Below are 26,563 nucleotides of genomic sequence, written 5' to 3'. Positions count from 1 at the left end.
TATTTACGACTCGCATTACAAATTATATTTCTCGTCTCCAAATATTTACATTTCTTTCTTTTCCGATGAATCATTACAAGGTTAAGTCAACGTCGATAGCATATTTATACTGTATACTATTAATATTCCTTAATTATCAGGCAGATTGCAAGGAGGTTCGGCTTCCTCTTATTTCACACGGAGTATATAAGATTGATGCGAAGAAAGGGCTAACATAATCCAGCCATAATCCAGAGAGATGCGTCCGCGCATCGCAGATTTTCCAGTTTTCGCAAAGCTTCGGGAGGTATCGATCGCATTCTTTCGTTTACCATTCACATTCGCATCCATCGTAATGGGACGGCCATTCGCTCGCGGTTTCGCGGTCTTAACCCCTTTTTAAGGGTGGGTGTACCACGCAGGCCAATAAGCCGGGTCGACGAGCCTCGCGAACGAACCAGACGACATCGTAATTCAGCCGAAATTGCCCACCGGCAGATTGGATGGACGATATACAGCCCTCGTTGTTGTCGAGTTCGGCAAAGACGCGGAGAGACCGTATCGACATCGTCTGTCCTGGCGATAGGGCCAGCAGGATTGAAGAAGAGAGTCCGATGAGTAATTAATGTCTGTCCCGTGTAGTCTGCCCTATTTCCCCTGTAACTTCATCGGCGCTCCGTATCAGAAACGTAGTTTTCCGTCCCGCACTGTTTCACTTCTCCGCCAGTTTCTTTTAGGTATATCCGACCTCAATAATTAAGCCGAGCTTGCTTCGTCGAACGCCGTGCGGGCGGTTTCTGTTTCATTAATTTTCACACATCAATCTGCTAATTTTAGTGACCCGAATTCGAGATAATCGCGACTGAATTTCGCGAAATAAGATGGCATTTAAAGTATCATTCACATTTCTTCTTAATTAATCTTGTATTTCTTTTATTATTCTTGTACAAAAGTAAAGTCGATGTTTTAATTTATAAATAGATTGAAAAAAAAAAAAAAATCATTAATATTTGTTCCTTATTTAACATTCTAGCTGTCTTCAATCTGTTTAATCTGTCATCATTTAAATTTGCAAAATTTTTTTTTAATTATAAAAAAATGCTTGCAAAAATAATTCTTCCTTTCTTTGCTGCGATAAAAGAGCTTATTGGAACAAATATTAACATTCAGTAGCGAACATCAGCGCGACATCCGACAAGTGATGGTAAGTGGTGCCATCTCGACATCAATCTTGAAACTGATAAATTTCTCGATGCACTGAATTGTTAATTAAAACAGATTAATGAGAATACCGTATAAATTAATTTCAAGTAACATTGTCACACCAGTTGTACAGCGATAAATCAATATTTAGTAATACCTTTATTTAATTTCTCTTCATTCGAACGACATACATTATGTACTAATTAAATTATATATTCATCAAGTACAACAAATACAATCGTTTTAGTATTGAATATTATTTCCATTTGAAAATCCCAGTTTGATTAATATATAATATTAAACCCCTCCAATGCGAATATTGATAATACCCTAAGATTACACTGGATTTAATTTTATTTTTCCAAAATCTGTTATCATCGTCATAATGAATATTGCACCTATCTACTGCACGCGCCTTCTCCGCGAAGCGTGCTTGCGAGCTTTTTTTAGCCGGCACGGAGAAAGTCTTCGCCTTACCTGGTCGCGTGCGGAGCCCTGGTACGGCGGAGGACAGCGAGGAGGGGTGGGAAAAGGATGGAAAAGGGGGGCCGCGAGGAGGAGACGGAGGAAAGGGTTCGAGCCACGCGCCCGGCGCCCTAAAGGTTAATCTAGAAAATCAAATCAAAGCGGTTTTTTTGGTTGAGGAATCGTCGGAGACGTGTTAGAGGAGTAACTAGGGAGTGGATGGATCCGGGAGAGAGGATGGGAGAGGGTGACGGGGACGAAAAGAAGACGCGAGGCGAGGAAGGGCTTCCGACGGGCCGCGCATCAAAGACAATATTCAACACGTACACAGTACGCAAAAGGCGCATATGCCGCGCACGTGCCGGCGGGGAGGCAAAGCTTTAGCGCTCTGTTTGCTAAATAACATCCTCGAGAGTACCTCGTGACTAGATGCGGGGCGCGCAAGAAACCCTTCTCGCGGGTCAGCGGGTGTAATTGCGCGCTTATTAACCTTTGCCGCGCGGCGTCCAACTGAGCGATCGTGTTTAAGAAAAGCATCGTTTCAAATTGACGTAAGTATATATAATTAATTTCTCTGCTTTCAAACACTTATTTGTGTATTTGAAGACAAATTAAGTTATTTACAAGAACACTATTTTCACTGCAATTAAAATTGTTTGAACAGAAAATGATTTTATTGCTTCGTTTAATTGCAATTAATTTTAACGTTAGAAAATTTTAAGAGCGACGAGAGCAAATTACTTCCAAAAACATCGATGCTACGTAGAAGCAGTGACTAACGTATGCAAAAAATAACTTTCCTGGAATTCGTATTGCGTTAAAGTGGAAAACAAACGTGCACTTATCGTCTGAATATTGTGCTATAATTGCTATTTCACGCGACGTCGCAAACCGCAACCGCGGATGGACAAGTACGTGGGCAGTGTAATCTTTCGACGATGAGTGACTATGCGGGCTGGTCAGTTAATTGACCATTCGGCCTTTAAAGATTAACATTTGAAAGCTTATTGCGTTATTGAGAACGGATTATGTGGAATATCTGCAGCGATTCTATTGACTAGGACATTGTGTGGTTATCGCATATGGATAAAGGCAAAACGCAAACGGCGTGTGATTTACAGCATTAGATTACAGCGATATCTTGTAACTCTGAACTTGCAAACGGTATGCAATAAATGTAAAAGATAGCTTTAATATTTTCTTTTACGGCAGTCATATATAATTTTGTATTAAAAATTACGCGAATTTGACATTGCTGATGTAAAAAATGTCAAGAATGCAAAAATATAAAACCTCGCATTGCGAAGCAAGGTAAAGCACGTAACATTCAAAATATTAATGAAATTTGTAATATCAATGCGAAAATGAGCAATTCTTTATGTTCTATGTTTTTATATTATTCTATGTTTGAAATAAAATCACATTAAAATCTAATAAATTGGAAAATTTAATATAGCGAGAGTTTGCACACACATTAATAATTCCAAATACAAATTTATAGCAAGCTAAAATGTATAATTTTATTATAACTGTATATTGATAATTTATTCAAATATCCTTATTGGTTTTCATACAAGTGTGCTTTTTCGGTAATTTTCGCAATACTTTTACTCGAAAACAATCTCCGACGGCCGACGTTGCGATTCCGCGAGAACGCACTCACGAATGTCGAATGACCAGATAACTCGTAATAAACACTTGTCGCTTTCGCATAGCATGTAGTTATAGATGGGAAAATGATCGCATGATAGGATGTATTTGCCGTTCGACGTGCGCAAGTAAATGCACGATCTATTTACGGCCGCCTGTCTATGTATGCACGTAGGAGGGGTCACAGGATAGCGGGCGGGCAGGCAGGTAATCGAGGTGTAAGCAGGCGATGTACACATCGCTTCGAGCAAGAGGGTAATCTCGCGTTTGCAAACACAAATTTAAAGCCTCGAAAGCGTGTGATGCGAATGCGACGGCTCGCTCAAACAACATTCGCAAGATCTGCCGCGTCTCCTTTAATTATTGCGATAAAATTTCCACGGAAAAAAAAAAACTTTAGCCCTCCTGTAAAGATATTTTTATTGTCAATTGATCGATACGTTTCTTCCACGCGTGACTATCGTTTCGAAAAAGCAGGCTTTCACTCGACGCCAGCGAAAACTCACCTTCGACGCGAACGATGGACGATGCCATTCGCGCCGTCCTTGATTGGTATCGGTATCAAGCAAGCTGCGATAAAAAGCGTTGCGATGAGGTGTCATTCGGTGAAACGAAGGCGCATCCGTCATCATCGCCGCGTCCATGTTCATGACGGACGTTACCTCTCAGTTAGTTGTCAGCTGTCAGTCAGTTGGTCGAAAGGTAAACGGCGGATTTTCTTGGTTACGAAACAGCGGTCCTCGCCGGAGATTATCTCCTATTGATTGCACGAGCTAGAAATTGATCTCGGAATTTCGATTGACGTGCGTCGCCGAAAGTGCGACCTTCGATTGATTTCAAGTGAGTCTCTCGACACTGACACTCGTCGATCCCGCCTCAGGGTGGCAGATAGGCGAATCCGCGAATTCGCCACTTCGCCCACATTGTCATCTCTCTCTCTCTCTCTCTCTCTCTTTCTCTCTCTCTGCTAATCACAGGGATAGATCGTCAGACGCTGCGGCTGCTCTTCGTCTTAGAAGCCACGGCCGGCGCACGTCGTCACTCGCGTATCGACATAGTCCATCGATCTATCGATCGCCGGCGTTGCCCGAAAATTGATCGGCGGAAATAATCCGGGGTTGCGAGGGGATAATCGGCGCCGTGGAATATTCCGGTATCTTTTCGCGGCGGCGTCATCGCGCGAACTAAAGAATATCGCAGTTGTAATTAAGAAAACGGAGCCGCCGCCGCCGCCGCCGCCGTCGCCGGCGTCGCCGTCGCTCCGTGGGGGCGAGGGGGTGCCTCGCGGGCGTCGCGGGGGCGGGTGTTGCCGACGGGGGGGTAGCAGTCGCGGGGGTGGAAAAGTCTCTGAAAAACGCGCGCATGACAATGCCGCCCTTCCTAGCCCACCCCGCGCCTTCCGCCGCGCCCGCCACCTTCGCCTCCTCTTCCACCTCCGCCTCCTCCTTCTCTCTCTGCCTTCTTCTCCACCACCTTCGCCGCCTCCACTCTTTTCGCCCTGGTGGGGGCTGTCGCGGACTAATTAAAAATTCAGCCGACGACGAGTTACCCGAAGACGTTGGCCTTCCATCCCTCTTTTCCCTCTTTCGCTCTCGTTTCGACCTCTCTCCTTCTCTCCCTGGTTCATTCACTCACACACACACTTTCTCTTTCTCTCCGTGTACTCCCGTTCATCCTATCCCTCTTTCTTTTTCTCTCTCTCTCTCTTTCTCTCTCGCACTTAACTTTCTTCGCGCCGTTCGTAGCTTTTTTACCTTCCCTCCGTCGTCGGCCACGCGACCGCCGATCCTTTTCGCTCCTTTTTTCGTAGCGCCGCGCCACGAGGCGCGGCCGCGCGCTTACCTCATCGACAGGTTGCCCTCTTCATCGAGGCGCAAGTTTGCCGAGGAAACGGAGTTAATTACCGGATCGCAACCGACTCGATGCGGAAAACTCGTATTACGAGTGCTGCAGTCGATTTTTTTTTTTTTTTTTTTTCCTTACCAGAAAGCATCGCCCGCCAGGATATTAATTGCAAAAGGAATTGATTTCGAAGTTTGCCGTTTCTTATCTCGTTATTTTTTTATATGACGTGAAGCGCACTGATGACGCACCGTGCCAATAGAATTGGGACGGATATAAAATGATTAGGATCGAAGTGGAACGCGCCGGACTTGCGTGACTCGATTGAAAACGATTTACGATGATCCGATCACGGATCGTCGTGGAAGGATTTGCGGGCCGCCGATGAGCGCCGAGAGTTTCTCGTTACAAATGGGAAGGATTTGTCGAAGGCAGTTAACAATCGAGGGAGAGAGATTTTGATCTCCCACGGAAAGTTTCACAGTTATGATGATGGGTAGAGTAAATCCACAAATATTTATATTTCTGATTAGAAAATTTATCGATAGAAAGATTAAATACTAAAAATGTATTGGGAAACGTATCAGTTGTACAATATGAAATTTCGATCGAAAGTATTTTAATTATTTCCTTCCTTATAAAATAGATATAAAAAAATTTAATGATATACGCTCAGTAAATATAAAAATATTCTAAAATAGCATAAGAAATATATATGATTTTTTTGCCGAAAAGAAGGCGAATGTGAATGTTTATGTTTTGAATAGTCGATTAGATGGAATTCGAAAATAAAATATCTTGTTGTTCATTGGAACATTGCTTTCCGATATATATAGCAATGGTGATTTCACCAATTTCAGCTCTTTAGATATTTTGTCGCTTGCTAATTTTGGATCTAGATCGAAACAAACAATTATACATAAAGTTAACTGACGTTTATAATTAGATGATTCGATTATTTTAGAAATATTTCATAATACCATTAAATTCTAATCATTTAATTATGTAATATTTGCAAGATATCTTGTTTCAATATTAAAGAAACTGACATATAAAAGAACCAGATCTAAAGGGAAAGAAAAAATATCAAAGTGATTAGATTAAGTCACTTGACGTTTACGATAAAGGGCGATTAATATTATAAGGTAAGAAACATTATCACAAGATTTTATGATTTTAATAAATATTTCGCGCATTGCTTTATTCGCGTGATATAATGAACGCGTTTACAAACACAGGAAATTGCCGTTCCATACTTTCGAGCGCATCGCCTTCGTGACGTGTGACAAATATCACGCATTCGGCGTGTGCCTAATCGCAAAGCGTGCCTTCGGCTTTTACACCGTCCGTCGCAATGCGCGCACGAGCATATTACGCATCGATCAATTAAATTCAGAGTGATAGAATTCATTCGCGAAGTGACCGATGATTTCTAACGCGTGAAACGTTATCTCTCGACGTTGTCGTCAAAAAATGATATCGGAGTAGGAATGTAAACATCAGGAATGGTCAAACTCGTGTCGGCCGACGGGCGAGAGCGATACGAGTCGTAAGAATGTAGTTTTTTTTTCTTTTTTTTTTTTGCCTGTATCGTCACTCACCTTGCGCGATCCTGACCGCGGGCATTTTGATCCTCATGGTGGCGTTCGCGATCTTTGACTCTCGTCACGTAACACTGTTTCTCGAAGAACGAACCTCAGCTCCGGACGTCCAGGACGGAAAAGGGCGCTCGTCTCTTGATCGTTGCTGCCGCGATCGAGGGCCGATCGTTGTTCTCTTCGGACTCCTGGATCACACTCGCGGGGACGAGATGAGGAAGGAGGAAGCGACGAGCGCACGTCGGTGGCAGAACAACAGGACAAAGGACCCGATCTCGGCCGTCGTCACGCTTCCGCCCTCCTCCCTCTCACCTCCGCCGCGCGTTCTCGCCCTCCGCGAGAGAGTTCATCCGATTTCTCGGGGTACCGAGGCACTGTTCTCACCTCCTTTCCTCTTCCAAGGACACGCCGTGTCCTGTCCCTTCCTACCGCGACTCCGCGCGCTCTTCCCTTGGCCGCGTTAATACGTCTCGCGCACCTGGACACCGCGATCTCGACACTTCTTCCGGTATCAACTAGTGTCGGTCCTCATGTTACTCGTCAGCCGCGTCTCTCCGCGGCCGCGCCGCGCTCACCACCGCGAGGAATACGCGCGACATATGACCACCGGCGACCCTGCGAACGACAAGCGCGCCGATTACAAGTGCCCGATTGATAACGAGAGCCGATCGTCCGACCGGAACAGCGGGTACGTCCGCGCGCACAGGTGCCGGGGACGACGTGCTCGTCTGGCGGGAACGGCGGCACCTTCGCGATTGACAGCAGTCGCCGTGTGTTGTGTGCGCCGTGTCGACTCGCCGCCGGCCGAGATCTACCTGCGGCAATCGCCGAAACTGACGTTCGGCGGCATAAGCGTGTCTCTCTCGCCGCGGTCAACAGAGTTCACACAGAGTTCTCACTTGCTTCTTCCGACACGGGAATTCACGGTACTTCGCGCTGTCGAATTATTACTTCTACGTTGATCGCTCGCTCACTACTGTCACTTTGTTTTTCTCGCCGAAGACAGAGGGAGGAGGGGGGGGGGAGGGGGGCAAAAAAAAAGAAAAATATAAACAAGTGTCCAAAAGCGTCGCGCCGCGAGTGTCCCGCAAAGTCCGCGGCGCGATGTTTCACGCGAGTTCGATGAACCGAAACTCCCAGACGGTCGTCGTCCGGCGGTATATCCTCGGATCCTTCGACGTCTTTCTTCCTCTCTCTCTCTCTCTCTCGCTCTCTCTCCCTCTCTTTTTCCTTCTCTCTCTCTCTCTTCCTCTTCGTTTTGTGTTTTTATATTTTTAATTGCCGGCAGTCGGCGTGGTGCACCCGCGGTCTCTGGACCACGCGCGATCACGGTGACGCGACGTCGATGTGCGACAACAACACGTCCTCGTCGACGTGCGGCCTCGGCGGAGTGATGTTGTTGTCTGGTGCGGCCTGCTGACGGCGCGGGTGCTGGATGCCTGATGCCGGCGTGGACCAGAGCGACGACGGTCCAGCATGGGTCGTATCGCCGAGTGGACTGTGCCGGACTGTGCGCGCCTCTAGTCGTGCCGTGCGGGACCTGGTGTGTGTCGGGCACTGCGCTCACTTCGGACGCGCTCGGTTCGCCTCGGCGTCGAGGCCGGACACCCCACGCGTTCTCGGGGTAGTTTTCACCCCCCGTGGTGGGGGTACATACGCTTCCCCTCTCCTTTCTCTCTCTCTCTCTCCCTCCCTCTGTCGCCCGCTCTCCTTCCCTTCGTCGCGCTCCCTTTCTACGCCGCCCCCCCCCCCCCTCTCGCTTTCCCCCCTTCGCGCTCGCTCTCTCTCCCTCCTACTCGCGCAGCTCGCTGTGGCCGCGTGCACGTACAGAGCCGCGCATACACGCCCGCACGCTCGTCTCTCCTCGTCCATCGTCGGCCTTCCAGATCCGCTCCTCTCTCTCCCGCCTCCTCTCGCTTCACCGACATTGGCGTCGACGTCGGCCGTCCTTGTCGCGCGAGAGATAACCGCGAAGAGGGAGACGGCGTCTTCTCTCGCGGGTATCTTCTGCGCGGCGGGTGGTAGGGGAAAGGCGCGCTTTTTCCAAAACGCAACCCTTCCTTCCTTCGCGCCGCGACGCGAACGCGGCGGATACGATTTTTCCGGCTCCAACGGACGCGAGGAGCCAACGGTTTTACATCCGGCGCGAGAAAATCTGCATTGTATATAAGGTACACGGAGGGAAAAAAAGTGTTAAACATACGTTGAGGTGATATTTGTATCGAACTTTTCATTGTTTCTTTCTTTTCAACGATCTTTCTCCACTCCTTTCGTCCATCCACGATGCACACAGAATATAAACGGCGAAACGCTTTTTGCGAAAAGCATGGCAAGACAGAGTGCAACTTTCACAGTGTCGACGCGATTAACGCTGACCAGGCGTTTAAGTTACCGCGGTAATTCCCAAACGTATTAATGTTGCTTGGAGCGATGCCAAGTTTTCATTGCTGATCGTTGCCGCACTCGTTACACTGGCGATGAGTTTCTGTAGCAGTATTCCGTCGCGCGTGACAAATTGCCTCAAGTTACTTTTACTGACTGTAAGAAACTTTTTGGAAATTGCAAATTTAGCTATATTCTATTTATACGTCTAAAAGATAATTATATGCGTATATGCATATATAAGAGCCTTTTAAATTATGTTATTTCAAAACCGCAATGCTTGAAAATTTAATTATATAAGCATTATTACAATATGTGCATGTATTAATAGCAGACTGAGACGTGACGAAAGATGATGATTAATATATCGGGACTAATAAAACTTTTGTTAAGATACGCCTGCACGACGTATAAATTATTTCTTACATTTGTTAAAACGCAAACGAGAGATCGGTCTGGAAAAGATCCGGGAAATTCAGACATAATTAAATGATGCACGACGATAAATTCAAATACTTTCACGGTGTTCGAATGCAAAGTTTCCGAAATCACTTCGCTTTCACTTTAGTTCTTGCACCATTATCGCTTCATTACAAGACCATGTAACTTAGAATGAAAAAAGGCAGCACGCCGCATCGCGACGCGATGGTGCTAAGTGCACGGGTCGCAGCCAGATTTACGGACCGATCGCGCCAACAGAGCAATGCACGCTCTCGTCGTCCCTCGATCTCGCCGTAAACACGTAACGTCGAATCGCAGAGAAAGCGATGTGCGGAGGAGCACACAGGAGTACCTGCTCTCTCACATTAATTATTCCGCGACTAAAACCCCCTCATTCTACTTGTGGGATCGATATCCGCGACGCGGATCTTTCCACGTCGGGATTATTCGCCGGAGGATCTCGATCCTGCGACCAGGCGAATGGCCTGGATAAGGAGAGAAACAGCGATAGGGGACGAGCGGAGAAAAGTGAAAGAGAGAGAGAGAGAGAGAGAGAGAGAAAGGAAAAGGGAAACGGAATGGAAAGAGACACGGACGTGGCGAAGAGCTTCGCATTATCCTGGATCCGAGACGTTCATCCGTCTACAAAGAGACGCGGCAGGTCGCGATAGGAAGTTCGCAAGTTTCAAAGGAAGCTCGCGCCATACGTATACGCGTATTCGTGTATCTTGCGTATTACGTATATGCGACGTCGCGTCTTTCTCTCTCTCTTTCTCTCTCATCTCCGGTCCGCAGTGACGGACTTCGCGATACGGTGCGCCCTTTAATTTTCCACCGAGTAGAGGGCGGTCTCTTTCCTACTTTCCTCGAGTGGTGAAGTGAAGCGGGAGAGAGAGAGAGAGAGAGAGAAGAGAGAAAAGGACGCCGAAAATGCTTCCCAGGCCTGAGAGACGTGGCCTGTCCTCGGTCTGTTCTTCGGGGAGGCGTCTCTGAAGTGACTTTTAACAATCCCGAAAAAATTATCTGGGCCCGAGCGACTCCTGGACAGTGTTTTGTAGGCCTGGCCGGCATATCTCGGCCGGCCAATCTAGGAAAGGACGAGAAAGATTTCAAGAGGACGAGCGGTTAATCTATTTTTCGACTGACTTTGTGAATTCTGTATTTAGCATCAAATTATCTGAACTATTTATTGACGAAATATAATAAAAGAATATTGAAATCCGTGTGATTGTGAAAAGAAAAACAGAAGGAAATAGAAATAGTAAATGTGACAGTTTGACTGACCGCGAGCAAAAGTAGCTCAAGTTGCAGTTCTAAATAATTTGACGAGATATTTTCGCCATCTTTTTTGACAGCGACAAAGAGGCTTCGGAGGCTTCCAAGAGTCAGGAATCGCAGTGCTAAATTTTTGAATTTGATGTCTTCGTTTGTCGAGCGTTGTACGACCATTGCGGCATCATGCTTAATCGATATTAATCTCTCACATCAGCATTCGGGAGAATTGATTGCTATTACCGTCATTATCGAATGTATGCAGCGCGGAAAATAGCTAATGTCTTCCCGGCAAAGGGCAATGGGTGCGCGGCACGCAAATCGACGGCGCAAATTTAAACTCGGCGAAGTGTTTCGCGGTCGAAGTTTAACTCGTATTCTTTACGACGCTCGTCTAAATGTCAGTTGGCGAGGGATCTATAGGAGCGCTGGATTGAATTTACGGTGTTTTTTTTTTTTTTTTTTGCCTCTGTTGAGATCTCTCCGGCAATAATTTTGCGGCAAATTGTTTTCAGGAGTAATTCGCCATCATCGATCCGAAATTTTCTTGAACTTGTTAAGTTCGTGACAGGTGTATTCTCGGAACGAAATTGTGATAAAGTATTGCGTATAATCGCATATATACATATATATATATATATATATAAAACCGTGAACGCTAATTCGCTCGATACACTGAACAGACATATATCCGTTGCAGTGTAAGTGGGGAATGTCTTCCTCGGTGCATCCGTAGCGGGTGAATTAACGAATCCGGATCGCGGGAAGAAAGTTTTCGACGCGCAATTTAGCAACGCCTCTCGCGGGCGTCGCGTCCGCGCGCATTTATCCGACGCGCTCGCAAATTTATATATGTACGCCGCATCCAGTTTGTATATCTTATTTACGGCAGCGCTAGATAGATAGTATCGCCCGTTCGGAATGCATAAGTTATCAAGCGGTTTATTACGTGCACACACGCTAGGATACGCTTTGACTCGTCTTCCACTGGCAGCCGGCGAGCGCGTGGGGGAGGAGGGGGGGGGGGGGCAGGAGGGAGAGAGTGCACTCTAAGAGCACCTCGCGCGTATCCCTAGAAAAGGCAGCGATCCGTTGACCCGTGTGAAACTCCCACATTCATTACCGCGGGGCCACTGTATTCCAGACGACCGCAAGTTCATAGAATTTTTTCCGCGCTCTGTGTCTCAGGTCTCTCGCGTGTTTCTACGACTCTCCTCTTCCTCGCGCAGACGGCACGGTTCTTCGACAAGGCGCTTCTCTTCCGTGACTCACAGGAAAATAGGTGCCCGCAGGAAAATAGAAAAGGCATCGAAAAGTTGAGTTTCAGGAGAATGTGAATCTGGAAAAGTATCATCTTTGAAAACCTAACTTCTTCCTGTTCGCTGCAATTCGTTTTATTATAATATTGAAGTTATGATAAAAATTGAAATATGTAAACGCTATAAAGGAGAATGTTGTATAAAATAATGCTAAAATTCTATTATATTTTATCAACTGTATAATGAAATAATATTATTATTAGACATATATTAGTCAGATATATAAAAATTATAATATTTTTGAATAATGTTTAATCGAATGTTACTATATAGCAGAGATTAAAATGGTTCTTTAATTAATGGAAAAAATTGATATTACGTTTGAACTTTTAAAATTGATATCCAATTTCGAAGATCGGAAATTCAATTTGGCAAGACAAATTCCCATTGATTCCTTTCATTTATTTATTTTCCGCGGAAGATTACTCGCGACATTGTGAATTGTTGCGTTTTCTGCCGTCTGAATCGGTTTTGCTGTACGCGAGGACACGTGTCCCTCGTACATTGATGCGTATGTCTAGTTAAGTCAAACAATGCCAATAGGTCGCGATAATGTACTTGTCACGCGCCCGGCGAAGTGTGTCGCCGATACGACCACCGGGTGATCTGCGATAGCACAATGCAACACAGTTGCGAGATGTCACGTCTTTTCAGCTAATTCTTTGCCGAGTGTATGACAAATGCCGCTCTGGTTGCAGTATCCTTCGCCTTAATCGCTCGCGATAAATATTTCTCGACGTAGAGAAAAGTATGATGCAGCTTATTTCTGATATTCAACAATTTCTTATCGATTCTTTTTCGTCCGGAGTGGAATGTTTTGCGGAGCTCACTTGACGATCATGAGGCCGAGCCGCATTTCCGACAGATGCGGTCGAACGCATCCTCCGGAACGAAGAGACGAGCCAAGCGCGGGCGCGAGCTGGCGGGGACCCTCCGTGTCGCAGGACGTTAATTTCGGACACCCGTTACAGAAAGACGGGCCGTCCAAAGGGTGAAAAAACCGTGACTGCGTGGACCGTCTTGGTGACGATGCCCGCGCGCTATCCTCCTCCTCCGCCCGGCCCCCCCCCCCCCCCCTCTACTCGTGATCTCTGCCCTAACAACGCATCCTGTTCGGGGTTTTAAAGATTATTTTTACATCGGGACAAAAAAGATCTGTCTGGCGACTCGGCGACGTGCACATGTGTCTCGCACCGACGACGACGACGACGACGACGACGGCGGCGGCGACGACGACGACGACAACAACGACGACGACCATGACGGCGGCAAGGAGGAGGTCCGATGGTTTCGGCCGCGCTCCCGTTGCCCGCGTCCACCACTTCGTGGGAGTTTATCGTCCCCTCCCCGCTCATCGTAGCTTGCTCTTTGGTCCCCCTTGAAAGCCATCGCGAAAGAGGGACGAAGAGGTTCGGCGATAAAAGCAAAACGATCCCCAAAGCGGCTGCGCGCCGACGCTGGTAATCGTATCGGTGACCAGAGATGGTCAAGGGGTCACCCGAAACCGCACTGCAGCCTACCGAGCTATCTTTGAAAATTCCTACACCAGACACGAGTTCAAAGTAAAATGTAACATTTTCAATACAATCTTCAAGAACTGTTTATCAGCGTAAAACTAGTCCCACATTTTATGCTTCAATGCCAAAAATTTAACGTCACATTCTCTCAGCATAAATTTTCAAGCATAAATTTTTGAACATAAATTAAGCAAATTCATGTAACATTTTTTTTTTATATACAATTTAGATCACGAGAATAATAATTTTATTTCTCAATTATTTATATCGATCATATGCGATGATTCAAACTTTATGTTTTCGATGACCAAAACTTTAAAAGAAGTAATTGACCACGTGTCCATTCGTGGCTACGCCACTGCGGCATGTGTGTGCTCGAGAAGAGACAGTTACCAAATATAACTGGAGGACGGACCCCTTGCCAAGGGTGTTTAGAAGTTTTGGACTTGCAAGGGTTGGCCCCGGTCTTGCGTACAGCCGCGAGGGAACAGCGCGGCTCGTTTTTCCCGGAAAGTCTCCATCGGCATGCACGTACGGGAAATCGACCACCCCACGTTGCATTATCGTTTTTCTTCCGACCGCGGGATATTTCTGGAAGGGCTCTCGTAACCGGATATCCCCAGACTAGCCGCGAAGCAAATTTTTGACAATCGTCGACGGCGCCGCGCCGCGCCGCGTAAACTGGCGAGCTTCGGAGGTCATCGAACCAACCGACCATTGATCTTGTTGCACTCTATATATATATATATATAATTTATGCATATGCATACGTATATTGTACGTATAATTACGTATTATAATTATTGATGAAATCTTTTGAGACGTGAAACAATTTAGCCGAGGAAATAATGTGCATTTATTCTTTGTGTTTCAGTTGGATGAAGGAGCTTGTATTGTCAATAGTAAATCAAAGAAGCAGAGGAATCGATGATGTGAAAATGAGTGGCGGCAGTGGCAGAATGATGGGACATCCTGGATTTGTCGAGATCAATATTCCAGATCGTAAAGTTGATCTGATAATTGGCAAAGGACGGGAAACCATAAAACAACTTCAAGAAAAATCTGAAGTTAAAATGATCGTTATTCAAGAAGAACCATCCAAGGAACAAGAAAAACCGTTGAGGTAAGACAGCATCTAGTAAACAGAATTGATAATATATCAATTTTTAAGCTCTGAAAAACCCGCATTTGCTTGAGTTTGTTTATTTTCTTTAGTAAGAGTTTGCTTGGCGAAAAACTTTCGGATTGATATGTATCGATATGTGCACATCGATGTACCCGTAGGATTCACGCGAATGATTAACGTTGCGCAGAATTTCGCATTTTCAAAGATCTCACGGGACACTTTTCCACGCCCGAGAACGAGTCGGTCGCCATCGATGATTTAACGGTGCACTAAATCAGGACAATAGGAAACAACGAAACCGTAGGAAAAAAGCGAAAAAAAAGGAAAGAGCGCGAAAGAAAATAATCTATTTATCTCGCTCAAAACGAACAGTTAAACAGCAAACGTATTGAAAAATAATAAGGTCATCAAATATGCATTCATAAAAAGTATAATTGTTAATTTTTTAATAATAAGTTATTAATAGTTTTCATAACAAGTCAAACATGAATTAGAAAGAGAATTAATTTTAAAAATAGTTGAAGAGAAAAAGATATTTTCAATATATTTGACATATTCGAGATGTCACATAAATTAAAGAAGGCTCATAAATTTCTCTTAATATCAATTATATATCTGACAAAATAAATTTCTATTTATATCGCCTTATAAATTCGATAAATATTGTATATGTGTTGTAATTATTTACAAGACAATTATAACTATTTGCAAAATTGCTCAGAGAATTCAGATTTGAAAATTTTAATTTAACTTTCAGTTAATCTAATTTCCGTCACCACAGACGATGAAGTGGGTCACGTTACATTCTGGAAGTGAACCCATTCTAGTTTCTTCAGAATTAATGAGATCCATACAATTGCTGTCTGTCAATGTGAAATGATTAAACAAATTAGAACCCCATCTATTTTCAGTTTTATTACAGAAATCAATTATTTATGCATGAAAATTTCGAATGATATCGAATGCACTTTTACTTGAATGTATAACGAAACAATGATCTAGTACTATAACATTCATAATCGTTTCCGGTTGAAAACGGATTTAATATAATGATTTTGTATCAAATTTTCTAATTTTATTCTTATACTATCTCGAAGCAGTAATAATCAATTTCCGTCGTCTATTTTTCCAAGAGCCGGAAATGACGTTTAAGAAGTCACATTTATATGTTTAACATATAGATCACAATTATTTATCTTTTAAGAAAATATCTATAAGGCTTTTATAATCTGCACACATATTTATTCGCTTCGTCGAATTCGGCACGATTTAGAACTACGAGAGACGAAATCCACAATTATTATGACAACATTGCTCGCCTTAAAGCGAGCTGGCTCGGCAATCTCGTGTACGATAATTATCAAAGTATTTCCGATCGTCCTGTCCGCGCATCTGCCACACGCCGCCGACGTTCGATGGACTCTCATTTTTTCCCATGTCCATTTTTGCATAAAAAAATTCTCACCGCGCCGCTTTCGCACGGCCCACCGCGGTGCACAGTGCCACCGGAAAAAAACATCCTGCACTCCTGTCGGGGGTAACGCACCGTCGCGCCAGTGCCGCTCTAGGTGCATTCCTCTTCTATCACGGTTCTACACGCGGCGCAAACGACGGGGTGGTGGGAGCCTCCATCGAGAGGGTGCCCCCGGGTGTTTTTTCATCTCCTTCTCCTAGGAGTCCGCGAAGAAGGGAAGGAGGGGGGGGGGGGTTAGGGCGCCGGAACTGCTACAGGACGGAAACACCTTGTGACGACGAGGAGAAAAACGGCGGGAACAAGGGGGAGGGGGGAGGCAAAAGAAAATAGGCGAAAGGGGAAGGGGAAAACGACCCTTACGGTACCCCGAATGGCACAGATTCCTCTCGGCGGAGGAAGGTGCAAAAAACGATTTTCGGGAGGGGAGTGAAAAAAAAAAAAAACTGAAATACTGCTAGGTTGTTAGCCCGCGTCCACATGCGCACCACGGCGGATCGACGATGGAGTGCCCGATGGTTGGTGTATCGGTGCCCGATGACAGGCTCGCCGCTAGAAAGATTTCGGGAAAGCGCACGGCCGCGCGCCTCTTCCGTTCGTGAGAACGGACTGCAGTTGGCGTGGCGCTGACTTAAAAAAGTTTCTATTTCGGGATAACGGCACCGTCATAAGAAAAGGTGTTTCGCGTGAAGTCCAAATTGCCCTTGCTCGAACGGTGGGACCGGCTGTAAACATCGATATTGCAAAGTCATCATTTCATATTAGAAAAAACCGAGTAATAATTGTTCGAGCGATTAAGTAAGATAAAACTGAAGAACTGTCATTTGATAAAATCAGTTGCGGTTGAAGATCATTTTTCTTTTTTTTTTCTTTTTTCAAGAGCGCGTCGTGCAATCTGCGACGATACAAATGAAGTATCGCAGTAAATAGCGCGTCATTAATTCAATTAAGCGCGCCATTAGTTCCCTATAATCATTCATATACTTATTACGATCTAATCGGTAGCTCCTGACATAATAATCTATAATTTTACTATATCGCATAAAAAGCGTTCTCCATCTGCACTAGTTTCACTTAAGCTGCGTTATGGAAAATGCGTTTTTATTAGTCGAGTATTATTCATGCATTGGTCGTTCCGCCATTCTTTTCGTGAAACAATTTTCAGCCGCAGGCTGCATCATCGAATCGATTCTCGTGGATGTGAATCTCATCCCGCAGACATAGAACTACTAGCTGAGATCTTAAACTGGGCCTTAAGCCATTACCCCCGGATGATGGGTTCCCTCGATCTCCTCTCTGTTCTCCATCCGTCTTCCTCTCTCTCTCTCTCTCTCTCTGCCCGGCGCATCCTTCGCTCCACGATGGATCATCTCTCGTCTGCCGTCTCACCGTGCGCGCATCCTCCTTCCTCTTCTCTGGTCTAACCCCTCCCTGTGGATCCTGCATCTTGGCCGCCCCTTCCGTAGCGGCAGATGGCCGGCCAAGGGGTAAGAAAAAAATCCTAGGGCCCCGAAAAAAGGGAGGAGGTATATAAAAAGTGATCCGAGCAAAAAAAAAGTAGGAGAAGGAGGGGGGCGCCGGGGGCGACGCGAACCACGTGTGTTCTTGAAAATTTTCCCGAGTGAGGACCCTGTCCTTCGTCGTCCAATGTGGCCTCTTTGATCGCCCCTTTGATCGAATTTCGGCCATTCATCGAGATCGATTATACGATCGTGCTTTCTTTCTTCTTTACTTTGGCGGCTCGATCGCTCTTGATATCCAGATCTCGCATTAGCGCGTCTCCGGTGACGAGCCGCGTCAATTTTCGAAAAATTGACTCCGCACAGCTGTGTGATTTCTATGTCTATCGTTTTTTTTTTTTTTTTTTTTTTATGTAACTCAGTTTCTTCAAAATTCTGTCGTATCGCACGATTTGCGATTTTATGAGACATTTTGTTGTTAATTCTTATTTTATAATCGAATTACATCGTGTCAAATCCGACCGTAAAGCCGTTGTCGTAAAGACATATCTGAATATTTGGTTTCAAGTTTAAAAGCGCTATTGGTAATTAGCGCAATTGAGTTAAATAACTCAAATGTTAATCTTTTGTTATAGGAAAGTTACTTTAAAAGGTTACGAGAGTTTTGTGTTAGGACTCCACGAAGATGGCAAGGCACTCGTTTCGTATCACGCGCGTGAATCTTTTCGCGTAACAGTAAAAAAGATCTTGCGTGCTATCTTGAATCTCGGATAACTCAAGGTAGATCCCAGGTAGAAAAATCGGAATTCATATTAAAAAAAAAGAGGATAGAGAAAAGTAGAAGAGAGCCAAACGAGAGGGGCGGATAGAGCGAAGATCGTCGCTTCTGGACGCAGGCCAGCTGACCAACCGTGGGAAGACTGTGATTTGACTGGCCTCTTTTCTAAAAGGATTCGAGAAAATTACTTTTAAATTGGCGAGCCACCGGAATCCCTAGATGCACCTGAACAGGTAGATCGGTCAGTCCCGCCGGTCGTTTCCGGAGATTCTTTCAAAGAGGTTGCCGACGACTTTTCACTCCGCCAGCGGCTAAGCAATTAAATCGCTCATGTTCATATAAATATTACACAACACCATGGCAATTATTATTTTTTATTTGTAAATGCTTGTTGGTTGTCAAGAAAATTTTTATTTTTTACATATTCGACAAGATACCAATGCGTTGCTATATTTAAAAAAGTGAATAAGCGGTTCGCTAAAAGACAAGTTTAATTTGACAAGAAAAGTTGAGAAGTGCCTTAAAAATCTGAGAGTGGCATACGATTGCACGATTTTACGATTATACGTGCGCACTTTTCGAGCGCGCGTCTGCTACTCGTATTTTTTCCACGTTCCTGTTTTGTCGCAACGTTCGAAGCGCCAGTCGTCAGGATGGATATCGGACACCTCCTTGAAGAAGGGATTTTACGGTATTCGTAAAGCACTTGAGACCAGAAAGTTTTCTTGACCAAGACACGTGATCATTTCGGAAATAAATATTGTCAAGAACATCGACGACGGACAAAACAACCTCCTCTCTCTTTTCTCCGCTTTTCCCCTGGCCTCTTTCCCCTTCTCGCCGGTGTTAATAAAATTCGTTCGTTCGTTTGTTCTCTCTTATTCCGTTTCCTCGACTTCTTTCGGAAGGGAGGCTATGCATTTTTCGTGCGTTTAAAAATAGGCGATTCGCTGTACCGCAGACTGGCCAGAGGTCAGTAACTCCTTGGGCGCAAGACTGTGCAAAAATAGCTGGCAAAACGGAAAAAATAATTCCCTCCTCTCCAAGAGTTCTCTCTCGTCGACAATTTCAAATATTCAGTGTCGTCCTCGATCGGACGTTGTTGCTTCGCGTTCGCGTGATCTCAAAACTTATATCGAATTTATCGAATCGCCTATAATTAATTTGGCACGGACGAAGATATTTTGTGTTGTTCAACGCAAGATTTTTTCTATTGCGATTTATTATTATTTATCGTTAATAGAATTTCATAATAATAATAAAAGGTTTCATATAATTATAGGACATTATGATGAAGAGCGGTGTACAACGGTGTTATGACATATTGTAAACATTTTCTCTGATAATATTCTTACCTCATGAGTTTACGCTTTAACAGGAATAGTGTCTATTTCGAGCAGAGATCGTAAATGATTTAACGGCATGCAGCGATTCGGGAGGCGTCCGGTTGCATCGCATCGTTCCGAAAGAGAGTGCACACACACACACACACACGCACGCACATGTTGAAAAAGGGCCTTCTTCGCTCTTTCTCCTCAAGCTGCTTTCCTTCAGACGGATTCTCGTCTCTTACCTCACAGGCCCTGTCGATTGCGAGATAGGTCCGAATCTGCAGCGTCAGTTCTGCCAGATTTTTCACGGTGCCGATCTCCTTTTGTGGGGGGCGCTGCCCGCTTGTCATATTTGCCTATGATGGACGATTCGTCCGAGAAAGCGCTCCGCGACGCGACGGAGTCCCCAACAGGGATGACGAACGCATTTCTCATTCAACGTGCGCACCACATTTCAGCAATTCCGCCGATTCTGATTATGACCGGTTTCCTTGGATCGGCCAGTCCGATGTTTTTTTTTTCTTTAGGGCCCGGAACTAAACATCGCGAACACCCTGCCTTTTCTCGGCTGAAAAGCGATTCGTGGCATTCCTCGCACGATCGGACCGCGAACAGGCTCGCAGCTGGACAGTTACGTCGTGAGTTAAATAAAAATAGATGTCCTAGCGCCCGCTTCTTTCCATTTCCGAAACTGCAATCACTGCGACAAACGGAGACTTTCGGAAAAAGTACGCACGATTAATATTTTGTATACATAAGGAAAGCAAATTTATAATTGTAAACTGATAAAAAGTTTGGAAAACATGTTAAATTATTAGACGGAATATTGTATATTATATTAATTTATACTTGCAGTATCCAAAGATTTAATCATCTTCAAAAAATTATCTATTGTCCAAATTGTCTATTTAATCATAATCGATATTGAGTAGAAAAAGTCAAATGGATATTTATCGACGAATCAAATTTGATACAATCTCGTAATGATGAAATTCGATAATATTTCTGTAATTAAAGATAAACCGGCCGTATGAAGGAATCGTGCAACCCGAATAAATTATCATCAACAGTCCAATGTCCTTTCCGACATCTCTCTCTTTCTCGTTAATCCTCTTCCTTCCCATAATCCTCCGCATCCTAAACACGCGATCTCAATTTAGAATTGAACCCCAGATCCGAATAAGCGACGGTGAAAAAAAATCCCCCATGCTCCCTGCACAAATCACGCTCTCTCTCCCCCCCGCGCGTTCTCCGACAAAGGAGAGGGAAAAAAATCGAAAAGAACGAGGAGACAATCGGCGATATCCTTGCGACGGAAGCGGCTCGGCGCCCCGGGCGTCCAGAACATTGCAGTAACTCCAGATCCGGCAAATCACGCGAGATAAATTTCCCGGTGACGTCGCATCTTCCTAATTCCACATTTCTCCTGCCTTGTCCGAAGTTCGCCTGTAGCCAATATCCTACTGAGAAGGATAATACGCAACAAGAATAATAGGAGCAAAAGAAATGGCCACTACGGATAAAAGTAGAAAATCTGAAGTATTATACAATTTAGTTCTTATTTTTTACTTATATATCTTTTATCTTATTATTTAATTATTCCGAATTTTATTTACTTCATATCTTTCCCGTCGTTCAAAAATAATTTCACATCTTTCTGTTTCTTCATCTCGAAAGAAATCTCTATTAGCCCTCTTCCGGCTCCGTCTATAGATTAGGGCACCGCCCGAGGGACGGAAATTCAGAAAAGCTGGACTCAGCTGAAGTGAATGTTTAGGTCAAAATGGGTGCCCTCGGCGAGCGACTCGCCGCGGCTTAATCGTTTTAGGAGTCGACCGGCAACGCGCGTCTGCGGATGATCCCACCGGGCGGTCGAATCGGCCAAGGAAAGTACGTGAAGCTTGCGAAATTTTCGTTTACACAGCCGCGCACGGTGTACCGGCGCTCCTCGCCCGTATATCAAAAGTTTAATTGAATTTTCGGCCGTGGCCCCGGCCCGTGAGAGATTAGGATCGTTCGCCGGCCCGTTCTCTCTCTCTCTCTCTCTCCCTCTCTTTCGTGCCCGCGCAGGTTTGCCAGTCTTCTTGCATCCAGCGGACGTATTGTACCCGCGTCCCGATCGTCTCGGCCCTTTTCCTTATCCGCCGTCTTTATCTGACCCGCGTGCATCTTTACGCGCGTGTTATTCTAGCTGCCGCTCGGTTTTGTTTCGAGTACATTCACGAGTTTATCCAAACGGAACCTCCTCTCTCGGAACGCTGCGCTTTCACATCGTTCTGCGAAAATTCACGCGTAGCGTTACATAAGCCGTACGCCAAATTTCCAGCTCTTACTTATTTTACAACCCAATTTTAGGCCCGTTTTATCTCGATAGCATTTCGCCGCTCTTCCCTTTCCGCGCGTGCGTTCTGTTCCCGAGGTTAAATATCTCAGCAACTTGAACTTAGCATGTAAGATTTAAAAATATCGTCCCAGTTTGCCCCGCTTCGAGACAATCTACACTTCTTCGCAATTTCGCGCAATTGCGTTCACCGCGCGACCTTCTTTTTGCCGGAGACTTTACACCGGAGATTTGCATAATTACGCGTTTTAATGTAACCTCCGGTCATGAGGGTCAGATCGAATTTATCTCGGTGGCCCTCACCTGTCCCATACGATGCGGGCCTCGTCGGGGCAACTGACCACCTGTACAGTCGTGGCAGCAAAAAAGGAGGACACCGGTCGATTCGGGGAACGACCTGCGCTGTAATAGTAGCCACTCGAGAAAAGAACTGGCGATCGATCAAATCCGAGATGCGCGCGTGATTATACGTGTTCGCGTGAGAAAAACATTAAGTGAGTGAACAAAAAGTGAGAAAAACATTAAGCGGGTTTGCGTGTCGAAAACTGCCGTTGATTACTCTGCTATGTCAACACTGACGAATGTAAATGCTTCAAGTGTTATCACTTTGATTATGCATACTGATAGAAACTCTTTGAGACCAGTTCTTATCTAGAGAGATAATGAAAGAAGATCTTGAAGCGCAATAAGCTGTTACGCTTTAAATGCTAATTGAGTTACAACAATTGAAGACGTCTGAATAACGTGATTGAGAAATTTTGAGAAGCACAACACACGCGTTAAGTGTAACAATTTATGTTAAAATATTACTCGCGAGAGGGATCCATTAACCAAATTAAGAAAACTTCTTTATTTCTACCTGTGCGTGTCGCTTTTTCCGGAAGGCCCCTCAATTATCCGCAATTTTTCTATCATAAACTTACACCCGAACGAAGGTATAATTGAGCGCGGAGCAGTTTTTAACGACCTTTTAACACCGAGGTATATCATTATACGCGCGCCTCGCTCGAATAAAGACGGGGCACATCCTCGCGGCGCTTAATTCAACAGCGGCCATCGGCCAGGTCGAAGCACCCGCGCGAGACAATAGAAAAGCCATAACTTTCTCCGCCGCGCTCGCACAACCTATATCCTGTCCCCGCAGCGTCGTCGCGGCGGACGCGCCCAAAAAGATCGCGCCCGCGCCTTCTCTCGTGATCGCGCAGGGGGACACGCGAGGGAACGACGACCTGCGCGGCCCGCGCACACACGGGCGTCTACGACGCGCGATGCCGCAGATAGGGTATTGCCAAATCGTCGCTGATGCCGTGAGCAAGGTCGAGAAATTCGGTACCGGGCACCGTTATACGCACGGCCTAATCAAAAAATTGAATCGTCCGTCGCCGACTCGCCCATTTTCGAACCCCGTTGCGATTCTTTCTCCTTTTCTGCTTCAATGACGATCGAAAAGGGGGCCCCTGTCCTCGTCTCTTCTTCTCTCTCTCTCTCCCTCTCTCTCTCTCTATCTCCCCGTCTTTTTACCTTTGTTGTTTTTTTTTTCAATCTTGGACTGTACGACCCGCATAGTGACGCGTTGTGACGCGCGAAGAGGTCGAATGGGTCCTCGCCGCCTGAATATGTGTCTGCGTCTCCGTGTCCCGCGCCCGGAGAGACCGTACAATGGGGACACATGTCAAAACAATTGGCACACAGGTGTATCGAATTTACCGAGGAGCCGATGGAGGACGTCCACGTCGAAAGAATCGTGGAGTTGCGTCACGGCGTCCCGGCCCGCTATCAATGAGTTTCCGTCGACCGTTCGGGGGACGACGAATCATCAGCGGGCCGGCGGCTATTAAGGACGCGTATTTGCATTCGACAAATGTTCCTTTTATCAAGAGTGTATTACCGCTCGTCTGTCTTTTTCACGCGAGTGCGCTCGTAACGCGAAAATAATCTTCGTTTCTTCGTACACGAGGCGCAAATCAGTACACAGCTGTACTGAAATTAACTGGAAAAATTTTATATTTGTTTAAAAGTTATCGCCGAATTGTTCAGACCTTATTTGCGTGTAACTACTTTTTTTTTTAAATACATAGCATGTATGACGAACTTATTTTTTACTTTGTATATATTTTACGCGAAATTGAGTGGAAATAAAACAACGCGTGTTCACAAATCAACTTGATCTAAACACTTCGAATATTATCAACGTTTATTGAATTCTTCGAGAAAATTTGCCTCACGCTTCGAGAAATTGAATGAAACGTGATTCGCGAGGCCGCTCGGCGTGCGTTCGCGGTCGATTCGCTCCGGTCGTTTGTAACAGCCAATCGTTTTGTGCATCATCGCCAACGAAAGTTACGATTATTGTTGCCTCTTGTACGCGTACGGTCGGCGAACAGAGGCGCGCAGCGACGGGCCTTCCTCTGCACGCGCTGAAAGATGCGGCGGGACGAAGATAGGGGACCGGCGCGAAACCTTTGGCTAGATAGAGAGGAATTGTTGGTCGAGGGAGTGAGAGGCGCAGCGAGGGAGAGTGACACGCCGAGAGGAACGTAGGAGTAAGCCAAGGCTCTGACACGCGCGCGCGCGCGCGCGCGTGCGACGATGAGCGGGACCAAGAGAAAGAAGAGAGTAAACGGAACGAGAAGGAATTTCTGAGTTCTTTCCCCGTCTTCGCGAACGAGGAGAGCAAGAGAGAGAGAGAGAGAGAGATACAAGGGCCCACGAACGGAGATATGTGTGTATAAGTGTCCGTGGCCGGGCGCAGAGCGGAGAGGTTGGGCGAGGAGGCGGCGGACGGCGGGAGGGCTGGTGGCTCACTCTCGAGCGGCGGTGGGGATGAGGGGGCGAGGGGACAAAAATGACAATCATCGTCATTTTAATAATATGCAGAGGCATAGTCGACTTCTACGCCGGGCAAGTGCGGCCACAATGGCGTTATATAATGACAAAGACACGCCGGGTCGGCTGGGTGCCTTTCGCTCGACAAAAGGCGCGGCGTTAGGGTCATCCTACCGGACATGTTTTGTCCGGCGCGGACAAATGTCACCGATAATGTTCTCCGGGGCCTGCGGCCGTAAAAGTCAAAATAACAGACGCACCGAAAATATGCGTCGTGAAGCCGAGCGCCAAACCCGCCGACGAATAGCGTATGCCGCGCGCTAGTCTCTCTAAATGTCTTCGGAACTTTAAGCTCGAGAGAGGATGACTCAATTACAGAAGGAACAATATTCGTTCTTCTATTTTTCACTTGGAAAATTTTCATCCAGCTTTAAGAGATATAACAGATATTTGTCCAGCAGTTCGATTCTTGTATTTTGTTTTAATTCGCAATGTGAATTATTGTTTCAGATACGTCTTCTGCGTGGAATATGGCGATTTGGCTGCTGGGTAAGTGCTTTAATTTTTTTTTTATTAATCCCTTGACAATGATATCAACAGAGTGTCAGCATAATAAATGAATAAGATCACGTTCGTGAATCTGATTATACAATATATAATATATTTCGCATAGTCGTCGACTCGCTCTTTTCTGTGCGACAGTAAGGTCGATATGAGACTCATACCGAAAATATCACGGTATGCACACGGCTGGTTTGGCATTTGTCTCGGCACGTCTATAGAAGTTTAGGTGAAAGTTTATCGAAATAAGTTAATCGTATGGAAGGTTTCAATTTTCTCATTTCCTTCGTGTACTTTTTCGGGAGAGATTTCTTATTCATACGTACGAAATGATTTAGATCCAATATTGCACCGTATGGCGAATAATCGGGTCATTCGAATGAAGAAATCTGATACGGCGATACCTAAAACTGAGAATCTTTGAATAACGAGATAAAAATATTCGAGTATTGTATTTAATTGCAGATAAAGTAAATTTTTTACGCTAATTTCTACTTTCGTCTTACATTAAATTTTTGTAGCATGATATTTGTTCTCAATCTAATCGCTCTATTATTTTTCCAATCCGATCAAAATAAAATTCAAGAGAAGGTGATGAAACACCTCTGTAAAAATACGTATTTTTATTTGTACAAGAAAATTTTCCTAATCATGGTTCTTGGTGAAGACTTTTTCGACATATTTGTTGTAGTGCCATGCTGCACAAAAGCATATGTAAATTTGAGAAATTACATGGATTCAAAACAACGTTACGAAACAGTCGGAACGCGTGTCATACTCGTACGCGCGTTCAAGCACAAGCTCGTCTATGCTAATAACATTTTTTCCGCGAATGTGATTGACGCGATGAATCGGAAGATCTCGCGTATAATGCAAATAGGACTGGTGCTGTCTTGCTCGATCCACGACACGTTCAACGAATCCGTCTTAGCGGGACCGTGCCCGTTACGAAAATCCCCTTGTCATCATGAAAAAGACACGAGCACACCGTTCGCTTTCCG

At 45.3% G+C, this 26,563-nt stretch overlaps 2 protein-coding genes across 11 annotated transcripts in view; one reads left to right on the top strand and one right to left on the bottom strand.

Moving 5' to 3' along the window:
- Positions 1-7,766, bottom strand: part of Cph (Chronophage) — a 35,348-nt gene extending 27,582 nt beyond the window's left edge. The window contains exons 1-2 of one of the 2 annotated variants that reach the window (XM_067351667.1): positions 6,741-7,766; positions 3,804-6,034 (exon numbers count right to left, since the gene is read on the bottom strand). In XM_067351667.1, coding sequence (XP_067207768.1) covers positions 3,804-3,831 — 28 coding nt within the window. In that variant the 5' untranslated portion in view covers positions 3,832-6,034; positions 6,741-7,766. The remainder of the gene's footprint in view (positions 1-3,803; positions 6,035-6,740) is intronic. The other variant, XM_012374339.2, reaches the window with a different exon arrangement.
- The window catches only part of LOC105676454 (far upstream element-binding protein 2-like), a 293,337-nt gene that overhangs the window by 172,134 nt on the left and 94,640 nt on the right, over positions 1-26,563 (top strand). For 7 of the 9 annotated variants that reach the window (XR_010889222.1, XR_010889221.1, XM_067351674.1 and 4 more), the window contains 2 exons: positions 14,543-14,791; positions 25,512-25,550. Coding sequence is in view for 6 of the 9 variants with exons in the window: in XM_067351674.1 (XP_067207775.1) it covers positions 14,547-14,791; positions 25,512-25,550 (284 nt within the window). In the remaining 3 variants the exon portion in view is untranslated. Of the gene's footprint in view, positions 1-8,502; positions 8,909-14,542; positions 14,792-14,883; positions 15,754-25,511; positions 25,551-26,563 lie in introns of those variants that run through there. The other 2 variants (XM_067351677.1, XR_001101389.2) reach the window with 2 other exon arrangements.

This window comes from Linepithema humile, chromosome 3 (genome assembly GCF_040581485.1).
Source record: "Linepithema humile isolate Giens D197 chromosome 3, Lhum_UNIL_v1.0, whole genome shotgun sequence".
In the NCBI taxonomy this organism is placed as follows: domain Eukaryota; kingdom Metazoa; phylum Arthropoda; class Insecta; order Hymenoptera; family Formicidae; genus Linepithema; species Linepithema humile.
Note: the sequence above shows the minus strand (reverse complement) of the source record. Positions and strands in the feature narration are given on the sequence as shown.